At 44.8% G+C, this 17,798-nt stretch overlaps 1 protein-coding gene across 1 annotated transcript in view; it reads left to right on the forward strand.

The window, feature by feature from the left end:
- The window catches only part of ROR1 (receptor tyrosine kinase like orphan receptor 1), a 171,192-nt gene extending 158,554 nt beyond the window's left edge, over positions 1 to 12,638 (forward strand). The window contains exons 5-9 of the mRNA XM_075287943.1: positions 2,585 to 2,712; positions 3,473 to 3,790; positions 4,708 to 4,953; positions 7,480 to 7,691; positions 10,623 to 12,638. Coding sequence (XP_075144044.1) covers positions 2,585 to 2,712; positions 3,473 to 3,790; positions 4,708 to 4,953; positions 7,480 to 7,691; positions 10,623 to 12,047 — 2,329 coding nt within the window. The 3' untranslated portion in view covers positions 12,048 to 12,638. The remainder of the gene's footprint in view (positions 1 to 2,584; positions 2,713 to 3,472; positions 3,791 to 4,707; positions 4,954 to 7,479; positions 7,692 to 10,622) is intronic.
- Positions 12,639 to 17,798: the final 5,160 nt, after the last annotated feature.

Consider the following 17,798-nt stretch of genomic DNA (forward strand, 5'->3'; position numbering starts at 1 on the left):
ATGTGGCATTATAAGATCTAGTGGCCCTTATAGATCTTTGCATTGCCATTGACAGCCTTTTTGTGGTTGACTGCCATGTAATACTACATGTGGTGCTGACCCCCACCAGCTTCCCTTGTAAGCAGGGAGACTTCCCCTTTAATATGACCCACTAAATGGAGTCCCTAGTAAGTGGGCCAAGCATGACAGGAACAAAAGTGAAATCCCTAAATGGTGGCAGAACTGGAGCAAATGCCCCTGTCTATATAAGTGAGGAGCGGGCTGTATGTGAGAGAAGGTGGAGGAGTATGCAGACCAGCGAGACGTCCTGATAGCGGCACACAGCGCCTTTCTGGTTTTCTCGTCCAGCCTTTCAGTCCTGGATGTCTTACAGTACTTTTACCAACCACGCATGGAGGCCAGCCAGGAAATCAGAGTCTGAACTCCGACTAACACATGATCTAACTAGGAGAGACAAAACCCCTGCCTTCATATTACAAAGCCCCCTAGCCATCGGCCGCCACCTCATAGAGCGCCAGCAGACAATATAATAATCCGGGGCGCTGTGAATACAGCTGGCGTCTCCTGAATGTCCCCATATACGTCTTCTTAGTGGAGTCGTCCAGGCTGAATGCTGTCGCCAGATCACTCCCCTCAATTCACTCGTACCCGTGTACAATTCCCACCTAATGGGCAGTCGCTAGGATCAGATCTAACCTGGGGCCAGGTAACTTGTCACCTACCCTAAATATGATGCGTACAACCCTGTACTGTATCTGGCAGTGCGGACCCTGAGTTACATCAGGCTTTCTGCAACACTTTACATCCAGAGCTGCATTCACAATTCTGCTGCATTCATAAGTTCTAAGTAAAGAGCCTCCTATACCTCTACTGCCCTCTAATGGTCCAAACTAGGTTCTGCAGCACTTACACAAAACTGTTACATTTCGTGCAGGGAAATATTTTCCAATATTCTAAAGCTCATTTTGTCACATGGCATTATGGATTACAACTGCAACTTTTTGTGTCTTTTGCCACTTTTTATGTGTTGTCAAAATAGGTGGGGCTAAGATAAAGGGGCGGGGCCTACCACAGACTTGAGGTTCATTATAATTTATGCATAAAATTGTGATATATCTTAGCGCAAGTTTTGCCAACTCGTAGGCCGTGCAGATCTTATGTTATGGTGCACAGACAACCAAAACTGCATCAGATATTACAAGTCACATGTATGTTAAAAAAAATTGGTGCATTGTACCCACTTTCAGTTTTTGTTCCTCCACATTCCTCATTCTACAGCTGACAACCTCTCCACTATTACCAAGCACAGCGCCATACATGGTATAGTGGCTTTGCTTGGTATTGCAGCTCAGTCCTATTCACTTGCATGGGACTGATGTGCAAACGTACCATGTGACCAATGGATGTGGTATCACTGGACTATGAAGCAAAACCGTCACTCACCAATGAGCTGCTGGTCTGTGTTGGTCCATCACCAATCACGTATACCTATCCTAGAGATCGGTCATTAATATTTTATTATGCAAAACCCCTTTAAGCCCCTCCCTCTCTCTGCAATCCATCCTCCACCATGAATGTATTCCTGGTGTGATACATTAGTAAGTGCACACGTACATTGTAACAAACTATCGCCCTGGAGACATCAATCAGTAGGGGACATCCATGTGTCACTCCGAGGTGTCTGCAACAATTGTAACAATTTTCAGCAGGGTGCGCATTCTGTTTGTTGCAGACGTTGCAGCGTTTCCCCCTTTCAGCATCCAAATACTGTAGTAAAAAACTACCAGAACATCTGCTGAACACGGGACCTATGGAGGCCGCTGGGTGGTAGATGAAAGAAGCCAATTAACAAAATTTATGGTCAGGGTCCGCCTGTTCTACCGAGGCCGAGAGTCACTGAGGTTGAAAAGTGCTTAGTGCAGTAAATCACAATGTGAACGAGGCCTCACAGGCACTGCACAATATATCAGTGGTATAGCTGTAGGGTGGGTTAGGGTAGGTCATCAATATCAGGTCTTTGGGAATTTGACCACTGGCACCCCCACCGATCAGCTGCCACTGGGTTATGTGCGATGTAAGGAGACAGATATGTAGACCACTTGGTCACCGTCAATATCTACTCTTGGATAACCCCTTTAAGTCCCATGCACACGGATCAATCCAGACTGGCTATATGATCTATGATGCCATACTATACATAATCATCATAGATCAAGGAGTCCTGGACTCCTGACTGGGGCTGGATCAGGAAGCCCGACCAATATCCAGGCCAGATGGCCCCTTGTGCATAAAGGGAGTTTGCAGCCCTTCTGCCCCATATGGCATTGCTAATATATAAATGGCACGTGTGGGGTCCTGATATACATTTTGCATTGGGCCCAGGAGTCAAATTTAACCCCTTTCTATACTAAGAACATTTTAGACTATGCTAAGCTTGTGTTGCTTCCCGTCCGCTCCATGACGCCCTCCTCTTTACACATGATACTATTTTGCTGATTCTCAAATTTTTGGAAGGTTTGATGCTCTGTTTTCTGGCGCCCTCTTGTGGTAAAGCAGAATTTTATCAATATTTTTGTATTACCAGGGATGAGTTTGAGGAGGACGGATACTGCCAGCCGTACAGAGGGATCGCCTGCGCTCGATTTATTGGGAACCGGACCATCTACATGGAGTCTCTGCACATGCAAGGAGAAATAGAGAACCAGATTACCGGTACGGGAACTATTGAGAATTTTTAGGTTACTTAGTGGTGTCAGTGATAGCTCACATATATGCAACGTAACTCTGCTTTCCCAGACTCCTCAATGGCACAGCTTGCAAGTTATTTGTGCACAGGTCATATCACTTAATTAAGGCAGATTTGGCATTCAGAGCTCTAAGAAAGCTGAGTAACAACCCCGACCATCAACCACATTGGTTTCCAAGTAGTAGACATGACCAAATAGGATTTGCAACTTTATAGAAAAGGCCATATAAAATATCTGATTTTGCTAATGTGACGGACCCTTCTTATCCAATCCTTTAAAGGGGTAGTTAAGGATCAGAAAAGAAAATGTCCTTTTGTCTCAGGAACAGCGCCACCCTTGTCCATGGGCTATGTCTGATAGTGCAGCTAATAACCATTGATCAATGTGGCTGCAAAAATCAGCTGCAATACCGGGCACTGCCACCCAGAATAGAGCGGAGCTTGTATTCAGACTGGTAAAAAGCAGACTATAACCATGAAAATGTTTCCACAACTGATGGGTGATATGCTGAAGCAGGGGTAGGGAACCTTGGCACTCCAGCTGTTGCAAAACTACAACTCCCAGCATGCATACTTGCTCTGCTGTTCTTGGAACTCCCATGGAAGTGAATGGAGCATGCTGGGAGTTGTAATTTCACAGCAGGTTTACAGGGAAGTTGTGTATACCTGCAGACCTGCTTTATATTATAGTCTTTTCTGATCTACTGACCCATTCTTCTCTTTCAGCCGCCTTCACGATGATCGGAACCTCCAACCACCTATCAGATAAATGCTCTCAGTTCGCCATCCCGTCTCTCTGCCACTACGCCTTCCCATACTGCTCCGAAACATCCTCGTCTCCCAAACCTCGAGACCTGTGCCGGGACGAGTGCGAGATCCTGGAGAACTTCCTGTGCCAGGCCGAGTACATCTTCGCCAGATCCAACCCTATGATTTTAAGAACATTAAAGCTGCCCAATTGTGAGGACCTTCCGCAGCCAGATAGTCCCGAGGCCAGTAACTGTATACGGATCGGCATACCGATGGCGGACCCCATCAATAAGAGTAAGTGGTGACCTCAGCCGAGAAGCAAATAGTCATTTGTACAGTTCAGGACATGGTTTAGCTTATGCTCTGTGTCAAAAAAAAAAATCGGATTGGATATAAACCTAACAAAATTCTCATAATCTTCTGCCAATGTACCAACCACACTACGTAGCGCGCAGCTCCTCCGACTCACAAGTGTTCGCTTGTTCGTTGTTTTGAGTTCCCGCTGGTTCTTTGGTGGAGTTAATACAATGATTCCACCTAAAGGATAATGGTGCACTTGTCGTTCCTATTCTCGCATAGTAATCTTCTAACATCCAGGAGACCCCATGTTGCCACCCCTCAAATATGAAATCCTGGTCCCGACTAGTCTAACACCAATGACCAGGCCGCGGTCACAGTCGTTCAGATCGCTTGATTTTCCCACCTCACACTGAGAAAGACATAGAAGTCCGGAGCGCAGATCTGTCGGTCACACATGGTCGCGCCCCCAGTAGTCTGCTCAGCACTACAAACCATGGGACGCCACCTGTTTGGAATGAGAATTTTTTAGGCTTGCTATCCATGCAGATTCTTACAAAATTTTTGTTCTTGTTACAAGACACCTACAACAACATGTGTACTTTTTTGCGTGCAAAAACAAGACCTTACCCTCACATGTTAAGAAATGGTTGCGGCCCTGGCTCTTCATCACGGCAATTTGATATGTGCTACAAACCACGGACTGAATGGTTTCATGATGTTACATAACGGCCCCCTACGCACAGTAACACATGGCTCTTATTTTACTACATACCACAAGATGACGGTCTATGTCGTCCAATCAAGATATCCGTTTTTTTCCCCCCTCGTTCCGTTGTTCTAGGCCCCGGTTGGGTGACCTGTGATTGGTCGGGTCTGACACCGTCTTAATAAGATTTTCCTTCTCATTGCAGACCATAAATGCTATAACAGCACCGGGGTGGATTATCGCGGTACAGTGAGCGTCACCAAATCAGGACGTCAGTGTCAACCGTGGAATTCGCAGTATCCGCATACCCACCTGTTCAACGCCATGCGCTACCCGGAGCTTAATGGGGGTCATTCCTACTGCAGAAACCCCGGAAATCAGAAAGAAGCCCCCTGGTGCTTCACCTTGGATGAAAACGTCAAGCACGAGGTGTGCGACATTCCCGCCTGCGGTAAGCATTTATTCACCTTGCATATGATATTCCTAAGTAGGAGACGCCATGTTGGAAATGTCCATGATAGATCTACCTGTAGTGAGCCAGCCTGCCCCATAAAGTGTTATTGATTACTATGGACAGACTGCTAGGCCTCACTTTTCCTGCAGAGGGAGCTACAGGAAGAATAAACGGAAGGAACAGCGCCCCCGTGTAATGAGTACAATTATTGCAAAAATGGTAGTCCAATAGTGAACAATCCCTCAAAATTCTGATATTATTGAGCATAACCCCCCTATTGGTGAGGGACCTGCTCCTTGTCCCTGCCGAGGACATCAGAATATATCATGTGCATTGGGCCTGAAGCCTCCATGAGCTTGACTTTTTCCTGAATATGATATTCTGGCAGACGTGGTCAATTGACATATTGACTGGCGGCATGTAATACTATATATCTCCAGTAGTGGTCGCTGCAGGGAAGATGAGCAGCCAATGGCAACAGCCATTGAAAAATGTGGCAACGACTGCTGCAGATTTCTATGATGGTTCAATCATAGGGACATGAAGTTTTGATCAAAGGGATTTTGGGAGCTCCCCTAGTGAGAGGCGGTGGTCTCAGCACCCCGGCCCCCCATTCACCAAAACCAACATATCAGTAAAATATGTCCATACGTTTGCTGAGCACTCAGAGGCGTTTGGCATCCATAAGAGCAATCTGTCTTGTATACCAGACTTGATAAATGGGCCCCATTTCTGGAAACCCCCTAGACGGGCCCATAGGATACATTCCCAGTCATTTAGAATCCCCCCTGCAGTCTCATGCCTCTACCCCAGTAGCACGTACCATCCACATCCCTCCGCCTGGAGGTTTGATATGTCCCTTTATTGTGGATGGAGGGAGGCGCCTGTTTCGTGTTAGCGCTGCTACTGTGCTGTGTGATGCGGCCGCCCCGGCACACAGGCCGCCTTTGTAGTACATGAAAAACGAGCCTTGCTGAGGAACCGAGCGCAGCCTGAATCTGAAAGCCACAACATCTCAAACAGGAAATTCCCCAACAAGGCAAAGCTTCAGCGCTGCGCCATGTGTGCCCGAAATTACATGAAATATTCCCACTCTAGATGAAGGAAAGAAAATATCCGCACTGATATCTAAGGCCCAAAGCATTGCGAAGATTGCGGAAGGGCCCCAGTGACGGCACTAATTGCTCCCATTACTGCCCGTTTCCCATCGGTGACCCTGTGGTTTCTATTCACAATGGTGATACTATATGCGCTGGAATCCTCCGTGTGCCGATTTTTCGCATCGGCTGCAGTTGTGAATGTGTCGGATGTCTCGGTGTCCTTGTTAGAAATGCAACATTTTTTGTTTTGATGTATCAAGAATGAAAAATGACGCAACTTTGTAAATCGTTTTCACTAAAAATTTCTTCTTAGGCCGGGTTCACACGATGTATTTTGGCGCATAATGTGGCACGTAGACTGCGCGGGAGCTTTTACGGGTCGTATACGCTCCCATTGATTTCAATGGGAGCCGGGGCCGTATACGCGGCGCTGTTTTGCGGCCGCTGCAAAATAGCGCCATGTATACGGTCCCGGCTCCCATTGAAATCAATGGGAGCATATATGGCCCGCAAAAGCTCCTGTGCCGTCTACATGCCACATTACGTGCCAAAATACATCATGTGAACCCGGCCTTATGTGTCTAGAGATCCTATGCAGGGCTATATGTTTCTATGATAACAGACAACAAGCAAGGTCCATGTCATCTGACCATACAGTCATGCTCCTCTTTGACCCATTCTGTTCCTAACATGTAGGGGGCAGTGGGGTCCGGTCTGTCGAGTAGGTAGTCCAAGCCACCAACTCCGACTCCTTTGTTTTTACACAGCCCCATTCCACTCAACTCCTTCAAAAATGGCCGACAGGCCCGGACAGACCCAAACGTGAAAGCTCCTGTAACTAGTGACTGAATTCCTAGGAAAGTAACTATTAGAGATGAGCGAGTACTGTAGGGATCAGCCGATCCGAACAGCACGCTCGCATAGAAATGAATGGAAGTAGCTGGCACGCGGGGGGTTAAGCGGCCGGCCGCCGTCAAAGCGGAAGTACCAGGTGCATCCATTCATTTCTATGGAGTGTGCTGTTCGGATCGGCTGATCCCAACAGTACTCGCTCATCTCTAGTAACTATGTATCTAATTAATGATACAAAATACGATTAAAAATAATTCACGATTCTATTTGGAATCCGGCATCAGACTTGGTAACTCTACCCAAAAGTGGTTCCGACTCCAATTCCTCAGAGGCTTGTTGTCTGTTACCATTTAGAGAGTCCAACCTAAACCTAGGAGAAATGCATTTTACTCAAGGCTGAAGGCCTAAAGCTTGAGGCTGCACCTACTGCGAGACTTTGACAGTCACATGTCCCTTTCTGATTGTCCGGCGCAGTGATGTTTGTCTTCCCATTCAGCGTCCGCCTCTATAGCTACATCCTTCCTTTAGACTTTGAAGGCCACCGATTCATTTCATTTATTTCCCATATTAGATACCCAGGACTCTAAAGAAAAAAACAAAATGGAGATCCTCTACATCCTGGTTCCGAGCGTCACAATCCCGCTGGCGATCGCCTTGCTGTTTTTCTTCATCTGTATCTGTCGCAATAACCAGAAGGCGTCTTCTCCGGCAGTACAGCGACAACCCAAGCATGTCCGCGGGCAGAACGTCGAGATGTCCATGTTAAACGCATATAAACCAAAGGTGAGATATCCTGTGTGTGTCAGATACGTGTCATACAGGCGGCCATTTTGAATGTGCTAACATTGGATAGACTCTTGTAGTATTATATTGCCATTTTTTTCCAACGTGTTACAGCCGAGCTCCACTAATATGTTGTTATGTCGATTTCATAATCCAGCAATTGTCGGATCCCAGAATTCTGCAGAAAAATTGGATTTTACAGTCCACAATAAGTAATGTGTTATTTTATTGTGTCTGTGTTGCACATCGTCATATCGCACATCGCGGTGCAGTTGGCAGCGCCGGCTCTTGGCCGGTTTGGTAGTATTATTAGGCTCCTGTGATGTGGGATCAGGCGGAGCGCTGCGGAGGTGAGGGAGAGGTCACTTCGCTTTCATTACTGGGATATAATTTACAATACGCCAGATGTAAACAAGTTTGGCCTAAAGGATTTGTGTAACGTAAACCATCTGGCGTCCGACAACACAGCTAATTTCCTGACATGGCCGTACACTTAACTGGCTCCATATTTCAGTACCGGGGTCCGATATCCTCTCCGTACTAATTGTGTGAAGAGAAATCAGGCAGTGACATGGCTATTGACTCCTCCGGCTACGGTTACATCGGCACGATATTTTAGTAATTGGAGAAAAATTGGACGCCTGTGTCATATTCAGAAGATCTCGGCTGCATAAAGAGCCATGAGGACGGCGAAGCTAGGGGTATCAGATATTGGGTAACTGGCCCTATAAATTTTTCACACAAAATTTCACGCTTCACAATTTTTTTGAACCAGAGTTAATTAGCCAATCACAATCATGTCACATGATGATGGCCCTACTTTATCAATATACATTGTGTGTATTGATCCAAGTCCATACAGTAGTGCCAGGAGATTTTGGAGATACCCCTAATTTTCGATTAAAGGGTTTGTCCAGTAGGGTCCTCCAAAGATAAGCTGATCACAGAGTATCTTTCACACTAGGATCTCCATCTGTGGTCCTTGGTGGAACCTTGAAGCAGTTGCTAAAAATTTTCCTGCAGCGCCACCACAGGTAAAAGTAGGCATTACATGGGGCCATTGACCGCATCTATATAGAGCAGGGACATGCCGGGTCCTCCAGACAGAGAGACACTCTCTGCAGTCGCTCTCCAATTTGGTAGTAAAATTATTAGCTGTGAATAGGAGTTGTAAAATCGCAACTGCCTGAAGCCACCACTAGGGGGAGCTCACTGCAGACATATTTATACAGCTCCCATTAAATTGTATAACAAATCCATATGATGTGAGCTCCCCCTAGTGGTGGCGGGAAGCAGCCAGAATATTATTAGTGAAATGAGCAGCTGCATGGCCATGTGATCAACAGAGGTGATGTCACTTCCTGAGAAAAAGAAGAAAGCAGCCATGTTTCCTGGATAATCCCTTTAAGTCTGGCTGTATGAAGGGCTGCAGGGGATTTGGAGCTTTGTAACAGATGATAAAAATACTGACCCCTATTCGGATATTATCGGACCCAAACACAAATGTTTTTCCTACTTAATGGTCACACTTTAATTTTATCATAGTGTTTACTATTAGTGCAAGTCACAAGGGTAGCAGTGGAGAGACGGGTATGTAATAGAAGGACATGTATGTAATAGAAGAACATGTATGTACAGTATATAATAGAAGGACATGTATGTACAGTATATAATAGAAGGATATGTATGTAATAGAAGGACATGTATGTACAGTATATAATAGAAGGACATGTATGTAATAGAAGGACATGTATGTACAGTATATAATAGAAGGACATGTATGTGATAGAAGAACATGCATGTACAGTATATAATAGAAGGACATGTATGTACAGTATATAATAGAAGGATTTGTATGTAATAGAAGAACATGTATGAACAGTATATAATAGAAGGATATGTCTGTACAGTATATAGTAGAAAGATTTGTATGTAATAGAAGAACATGTATGTAATAGAAGAACATGTATGAACAGTATATAATAGAAGGATATGTCTGTACAGTATATAGTAGAAAGATTTGTATGTAATAGAAGAACATGTATGTACAGTATATAATATAAGTATATGTATGTAATAGAAGGACATGTATGTACAGTATATAATAGAAGGACATGTATGCACAGTATATAATAGAAGGACATTGATGTCTCAGTCGTAGTTCCCACCATTTCTATACATGATGTAAGTCACATAGCCTGGAGCGCTCTGACTACTTGTATACACCGGAGTATAAACCTCATCATCCCCTGCACATGTCCTACAATCTGTTTGTTTGTAGATCAGATGCCGGGAAGTTTCCATCTTGTAGTTGTAGCCGGTAGCTCTGATGATAGTCGCCTATTAATAGGTGTCTGGGAATTTACCACAGCTATGGACAGAAACCTGGATGTTCTGGGGGCTGCTATATATATATGGTGCATTCATGTCTATGGGAGCTTCCGATCCATTATAATGACAGAGAGCGGGATAGGACCTGCTGTATTCTGCTACGTGTCATTGGAATGGAACGGCCCAGAAGGGTCAGAAACCAGGAGAGTAGGAGAATAGCCCAGAAGAAAGCAAAGCAGTTTCCATAGACAAAGTCAGGGTGAAGTACAAGAAGTGGAGATAAGGCCAAATCAGCAAAAGAGGCGTAAACCAAGAAGACAAAAATCAGTAACCCAGGAGATGAACCAGTAAGCAGAGTAAGGTATTGGGAATGAGTCCAGAGAACATAGAGCCTAGAGACAAGATGGAATCACAGGCAATGGTTGTGTGTATGAGTAGGAGACTGGCAGGTGACCAAGTGACAGTTCTTCATCTGTTCTCTGGATATTGTAGCTAGTAAGACACTATAGCCTTATAGGTGGTAACTTTTATGGTGTCATGTACTGTTTGGGTGGAAAGGCTTCCCGGTCACTGATTTTCTTCTTTTTTTACTTTAAATAGACCAAGGCTAAAGAGCTCCCCCTGTCTGCAGTGCGATTTATGGAAGAACTGGGTGAATGCGTCTTTGGAAAGATCTACAAAGGTCACCTCTACCTCCCCGGGATGGATCATGCCCAACTTGTGGCCATCAAAACGTTGAAGGATTATAATAATCCCCAGCAGTGGGCAGAGTTCCAGCAGGAGGCGTCTCTCATGGCGGAGTTACACCATCCCAACATTGTGTGTCTTCTTGGCGTGGTGACTCAGGAGCAGCCGGTGTGTATGTTGTTCGAGTACATGAATCTTGGGGATCTCCACGAGTTCCTCATCATGAGGTCGCCCCATTCAGACGTTGGCTGCAGCAGCGATGAGGATGGCACGGTGAAATCAAGCCTTGATCATGGTGATTTTCTCCACATTGCTGTTCAGATTGCCGCCGGCATGGAATATTTGGCAAGCCACTTCTTTGTCCATAAAGACCTTGCCGCTCGCAACATATTAGTTGGAGAACAACTTCATATAAAAATTTCCGACCTTGGACTTTCGAGGGAAATCTATTCCGCTGATTACTACAGAGTCCAAAACAAGTCCCTTCTGCCTATCCGATGGATGCCGCCAGAGGCCATCATGTACGGGAAATTTTCCACCGATTCGGACATCTGGTCTTACGGTGTGGTATTGTGGGAAATCTTCAGCTTTGGTCTTCAACCCTACTATGGATTTAGTAACCAAGAAGTCATCGAGATGGTCAGGAAGAGACAACTGCTTCCATGTTCCGAAGACTGTCCTCCGAGAATGTACAGTCTCATGACTGAGTGTTGGCAAGAGATACCATCCAGGAGGCCGAGGTTCAAGGATATCCACATGAGGTTGAGGTCATGGGAAGGACTTTCGAGCCACACAAGCTCCACCACGCCATCGGGAGGTAATGCCACAACGCAGACCACATCTCTGAGTGCGAGCCCTGTAAGCAACTTGAGCAATCAAAGGTATCCTAATTTCCTATTTTCCGCTCAAGGGATGCCCCAGGCCCAGATCACTGGATTTATTGGGCCACCATTACCTCAAAATCAAAGATTCATACCTATCAATGGATACCCTATCCCACCAGGATATGCTGCTTTTCCAACTGCTCACTACCAACCACCTGGGCCGCCAAGGGTCATCCAGCATTGCCCACCGCCAAAGAGCCGCTCTCCGAGTAGTGCAAGCGGGTCGACAAGTACTGGTCACGTGACCAGTTTACCATCTTCAGGATCCAATCAGGATGCAAACATCCCTTTACTATCCCATATGTCTATGCAGAGCCATCCCAGTAGTATAGGGGTGCAATCCTATGGGGGCAAAAATATGAAACCCTACAAAGTGGACATGAAACAGTCCTCCTTACTGGAGGACTCAGACCTCCATGGACACAACGACTCGATGATCTCGGCAGAGCTGTAATATTTTGTGGTAGACGTGTACATACCAGATGCAGGAGAACAATCGAATGGACATTTTAAGTAAAAAAAAAAAAAAGTTTTATATAAAGTATTTTTATTGAACTGAGGTCATTCCAGATGTTCGGCGGATGTTTCCTTCAGGTATCTTCTGTGAAGTTATAATCTTATCCTCAGCAGGCGGACTTCTATGCAGTTCAGAAATGTGGTGGCTCTATTGTTTCATATCGATCTCATTGCCTTAGGGGATGGCCCTTAAAGGGGTGGTCCAGGATTGGAGAAGTATTGCAGCTTTTTTTTCCCCCAGAAACAGCGCCACTGCTGTCCACAGGTCATGTGAGGTATTGCAGTTCAACCCTATTTACTTTCATAAATCTCAGCTGCAATACCAGACACAACCTATTGGCAGAGGTGGCGCTGTATATGGAAGTAAGCAGCTGTATTTTCGAATCCTATACAATATATGCATCTCTAATGTTGCCAAAGATCTCAAGTGAGCCGTGACTTATTAAAAAGTTGTGAATTTTTATGGTGGCCGTACGTTTTTCATGTAGTGTCTGACTCTTGTTAGAAAATCCTGAAAGATTCATAACCAAAAGTGTAATATAATGCAATATTCTGCACCGCCTACAGCGCTAAGGTGGCTGTTTGCGTTTCGCCACCTCCACCAAACCCAAGTTTTTGCATCCTCCGATAGCCGACCCTCCACTGATTCCAGCACAGTTGTAATTTTCTCTCTAGCCCCCACCTTTCCGGAGCAATCGATGCTGTAACATGTAGCACCCAATATGCTAATTCTGCTCTTTACTGTCAAGTGGCAGGTCCCAGATGATCTGTTCCCATTCGGGACCGCCCATCTGACAGTAGAGAGACAAATTAGAATATTTGTTGCTGAAGCTAACAGAAATCATTGCCCAGGAAGGGTGGGGGCTAGAGAAAGAATCCCGGGACGGTTCAAAAAGTTGGAGTTGGTGAAAGGTCCTTGATTAGAAAAACATGACGGCTTTCTTCCAAAAACAGCGCTGCACTGATTCATAGGTGGTACGTGGTAAAAGGAATAGGACTGTGCTGCAATACCACACGCAACCTGCAAACAGGTGTGGCGCTGTTTTGGAAGAAACTAATATTTTTGAAAATTTTTGAATTCTTAGATGATTACATTGTTAAGACAAGAATCGGTTCATCGTGTCGGCTGCATTTACATGTCCCTGTAAGGGTAGGATCGACCTTAGTGTCTCTCTAACTGTTCATGTCTCTTTAAGAAGGGGTCTATCCGAACAAAAACAAGATTGGAAGGGGAGAATATTTTGTTATTTATTATGTTGCCGCAGGGCATGCTGGGAGTTGTCGCTCCGCCACGGATGGAGAGCCACGGGGTTGAGGCCACTCCTCTTTATACAATGTATCCAGATGTTTTTGATTTCCTACACCACCTCAAAAAGTTCTTCCTGTTGCCTAGATAACACGTTCGCACCGACGAGCTGCAGCTGCCTGCTTACAGTCTGGTACTTGCCTCTTCCCCCCTCCCGCGTCCTCTGTTCTTTCCTTGTATTGAATCTTTTTGATCCGTATTTTTGTAGTGAATATGAATTGTTCTTATGAAAACCACTCGGCAATGTTCAGACCGTATTTTTGATGTTATTATGATCTTCACACTGTTGGTTTCTGTATATAAATACTAGTTTTTTGTAATTATGGGGGAGGGGGGAGATGCAGCTGATAAATCTACAGTTTTGTATTATGAGTTTTGCACAAAAGTGTTATGTTTTATACCGCAGAAGTGGAAATACAAATCTGCCTTTTACCTCCTTGTCTGCTCTTCTTTTCTTACATTTGGGGAGGGTTCTACTGGTTGTCTACAATGGGGGGCACTGGTGGGGCAAATATTGGGGCGGGGCTACCGTGACATGGCCAAGGAACTGGGCTCAGGCTCGGATCACATCTGTGTACGTGTCACTGTCTTTGGGGTCTGTAGTGGGAAGAGTCATACCACCAAAACAGGGGCTACCCACACACACCTGTGGACCACATAGACAAAAATGGGGTCCACTGGGGGTCTACCGTTTTTATACTGAAATATAGTTCAAACAGAACTTTTTGCAGCAAAGACTCCACCGTAGACTCCGGCGCAGCCACAAACTACTTCCAAAGTTATGACCCTGGTCTACAGTACAATTATCAAGTGTCCCGAATTTGCCAAGACGTTCCTTAATTTTAAGTAACAGTATCAGAAAATATCCTAAGGACAGCCCATCACTATTAGAAACATGGATAAATCCTTTAAAGTGGTTGTCCAGGAATTGGAGCAACTCATGTGCCGGGCGGGAGGTGTAAAATAAAAAAAACAAATAAAAAAGCGCACTCATCTGTGTCCATTGTCCGTTCAGTCTCGTGCTGGCGTTGTGATTTACAAAACCACAACAGTTTTAGAAATTGCAGTGCATGTATTTTTCTGCAATGTGTGGATGGGATTGCACTCACTATATACCTACACACTCAGGCCTGGTTCACATCTGTGTTCAGTAATCCATTTGGGGAATCCGCATGGCCCCCCTTTTCCCAAACAGACTACCAAACATATTAGCAAGTGGTGTGCAGTAAAAGCACATGGACCCCATAGATTATAATGGGATCCGTGTGCTTTCCGTGCGGTGTCTGCAGAGAACATGCGGACAGAAAAGTACTTCACGATCTACTTTCCTGTCCACATGATTAAAGCAGACACCACATGGACCCCATTATAGTCTACGGGGTCCATGTGCTATCACTGCACATCGCTTGCTAATGCTTTTGTAGTTCATTCGGGGGCCACCATGCAGACTCCCCGAACAGATTACCAAATGCAATGTGAACCAGGCCTTATACATATACTATATATACTCACACATAAACATTATAGCATATATACTCACACATATACATTTATATACATTCATATACCATATATATCATATATATACTTCTATGAATGTACATGAATACTATATATACTCACATATATACATACACTCACCCATACACATTATTATAGCATACTGTATATATACTCACACATACCTGTATACAAACACTCAATAGTCACACCGTATACAAGACACATACTTTAAACAAATGTACACACATATATACATATTAAACATACATATTTTACCAAAAGAATATACTCACCTTTGTCAGATAAGTGAGGGATTACAAGTGGCCATTAGCTAATACTGAAGCTTTACCTGGTGTCCTCCTATATATATATATATATATATATATATATATATATATATATATACTTTCCCTATATATCGGGAGGGCACCATGTACAGCTTCTGCATTAGCTAATGGGGGCCCCTGTGTGTTGATTGCTCAGGATCGCAGTTCGGGCCCCTGAACAATGCATCTGCAGTGGCTAAATGAGGTATTAACAGTTGGGGTCGGAGCCCACCGGGGGATTCACCGGTTCCCCAGTGGGCCAGTCCAACCCTGGTATGATGTCACTAGATTTGGCCATGGAGAGTATATCTTAGGTCCATGTAAGTTGAATTATGGAAAACTTTTTGTGCCAATTAAAGGGTCAAAACAGCTGAAAATAAAGTATAAGAAATACATCTATAAAACCATATAGCGGTGTCTTGTCTATAGTTCAGTCTACAGAGGAATAGAAATCTGTCGGAGAAGAAGAAACCCGTCACAACTGGGCTGGCTCCATGTTTCAGCTAAAATATTGGAAAGGGCGGAGTCTAATTAAAGGGACGGCGCCTGTTTTTGCTTTGTGTCAGAGGACTTGCGGGAAATTCTCAATATCTCCCAGTCTGTGGCTACAAAAGTGTTAACTATCCGTAGCGGAGGTGTCAGGGCCGCGTAGAGCCGCCGAGGGGGGATGGCTGGACGCATTTTGGCTTCTCACACTAATAATATTTATACTCCTTGTGTCACCGAATATTAAGAGTCAGCCGTGGTCGCTTCACCTTTAGCCGACTGCACAATGAATGGGAACTTTGAGGAACCTTCTGGCTGCAGATTTCACAGCCAGCCTGTTCAAGGAAATTTGGACGCCATGCTACAGTTTAATGTACAGAGCTGAAGGGGAAGATATATTTCCAGCCGATGAGGACATACAGGCCCGAGTGTTGGGGGAGATTTATCCATATTCATAAAATCATTCTTTTGGATCCTAAAAAGTTATGTGCAGGAAAAGCTCGCTGCGTACGGTAAGACGTCAAGTCATAGACCGTCCATTCACCACGGATCGCAACGGCAATAAACCGCAGCACGGCACACAAAACCTCCCATGGTTTAATGAGCGCTCTGCCGGGTAATGTACACAGGGCCGTATAATACACAAGTGTAGCCAGTGTCATGTGTAGGATAGCCACGGATCTCCCATTACTTACATAGATAATAAGCAGTCGTCTCGCCCCGTATCGGCTACTCACAATATACAGGACATCATTTTCATATCCTGCCTTGTTGGAGCCTTGAGCAGTACAAAGAGCTGCTGTCTGTAATTAAAATAATGCAATGACCCTGCCCCTAATAGTAATGAGATGACTGACCCCGCCCTATAATCACCATAAGATGACTCTGCTGTACTTACACTCTATTGATAATGGGATTACTGTGCTGTGCGAGCCTCTATTTATAGTGAGATGACTCTGCTGACCCTGTGCTCTAAAAATAATGAGATGATAATCCTGACACTGCCCTCTAATGATAATGAGATGACTCTGCTGTCTCCTTGTAATCATAATGAAATTACTCTAACGATCCCATCCTCTAATAATAACGAGGTTATTGACCTCACACTGTAAAGAAAGTGCTGACCCTGCCCTGTAATGATAATGAGATGACTCTGCCTACTCCACCCTATCATCACAATGAGATGACTGCTGACCTCGCCCTATAATGATAATGAGATGACTCTGCTGACCCCGCCCTATAATGATAATGAAATGACTCTGCTGACAGTCTCCTCTAATGATGAGATGACTCTGCTGACATTCTCCTCTAATGATAATGAGATGACTCTGCTGACTCCACCCTATAATGATAATGAGATGACTCTGCTGACCCCTCCCTATAATGATAATAAGATGACTGCTGACCTCACCCTATAATGATAATGAGATGACTCTGCTGACATTCTCCTCTAATGATAATGAGATGACTCTGCTGACTCCACCCTATAATCACAATGAGATGACTCTGCTGTCCCTGCCCGCTAATCATAATGAGATGGCTCTGCTGACCTCACCCTATAATGATAATGAGATGACTCTACTGACTCCACCCTATAATCACAATGAGATGACTCTGCTATCCCTGCCTGCTAATCATAATGAGATGACTGCTGACCTCACCCTATAATGATAATGAGATGACTCTACTGACTCCACCCTATAATCACCATGAGATGACTCTGCTGACCCTGCCCTATAATGATAATGAGATGACTCTTCTGACCCTGCCCTATAATGATAATGAGATGACTCTACTGACTTCACCCTATAATCACCATGAGATGACTCTGCTGACCCTGCCCTATAATGATAATGAGATGACTCTTCTGACCCCGCCCTATAATGATAATGAGATGACTCTACTGACTTCACCCTATAATCACCATGAGATGACTCTGCTGACCCCGCCCTATAATGATAATGAGATGACTCTTCTGACCCCGCCCTATAATGATAATGAGATGACTCTGCTGACCCTGCCCTATAATGATAATGAGATGACTCTGCTGACCCTGCCCTATAATGTT

This window comes from Leptodactylus fuscus, chromosome 9 (genome assembly GCF_031893055.1).
Source record: "Leptodactylus fuscus isolate aLepFus1 chromosome 9, aLepFus1.hap2, whole genome shotgun sequence".
NCBI lineage: Eukaryota > Metazoa > Chordata > Amphibia > Anura > Leptodactylidae > Leptodactylus > Leptodactylus fuscus.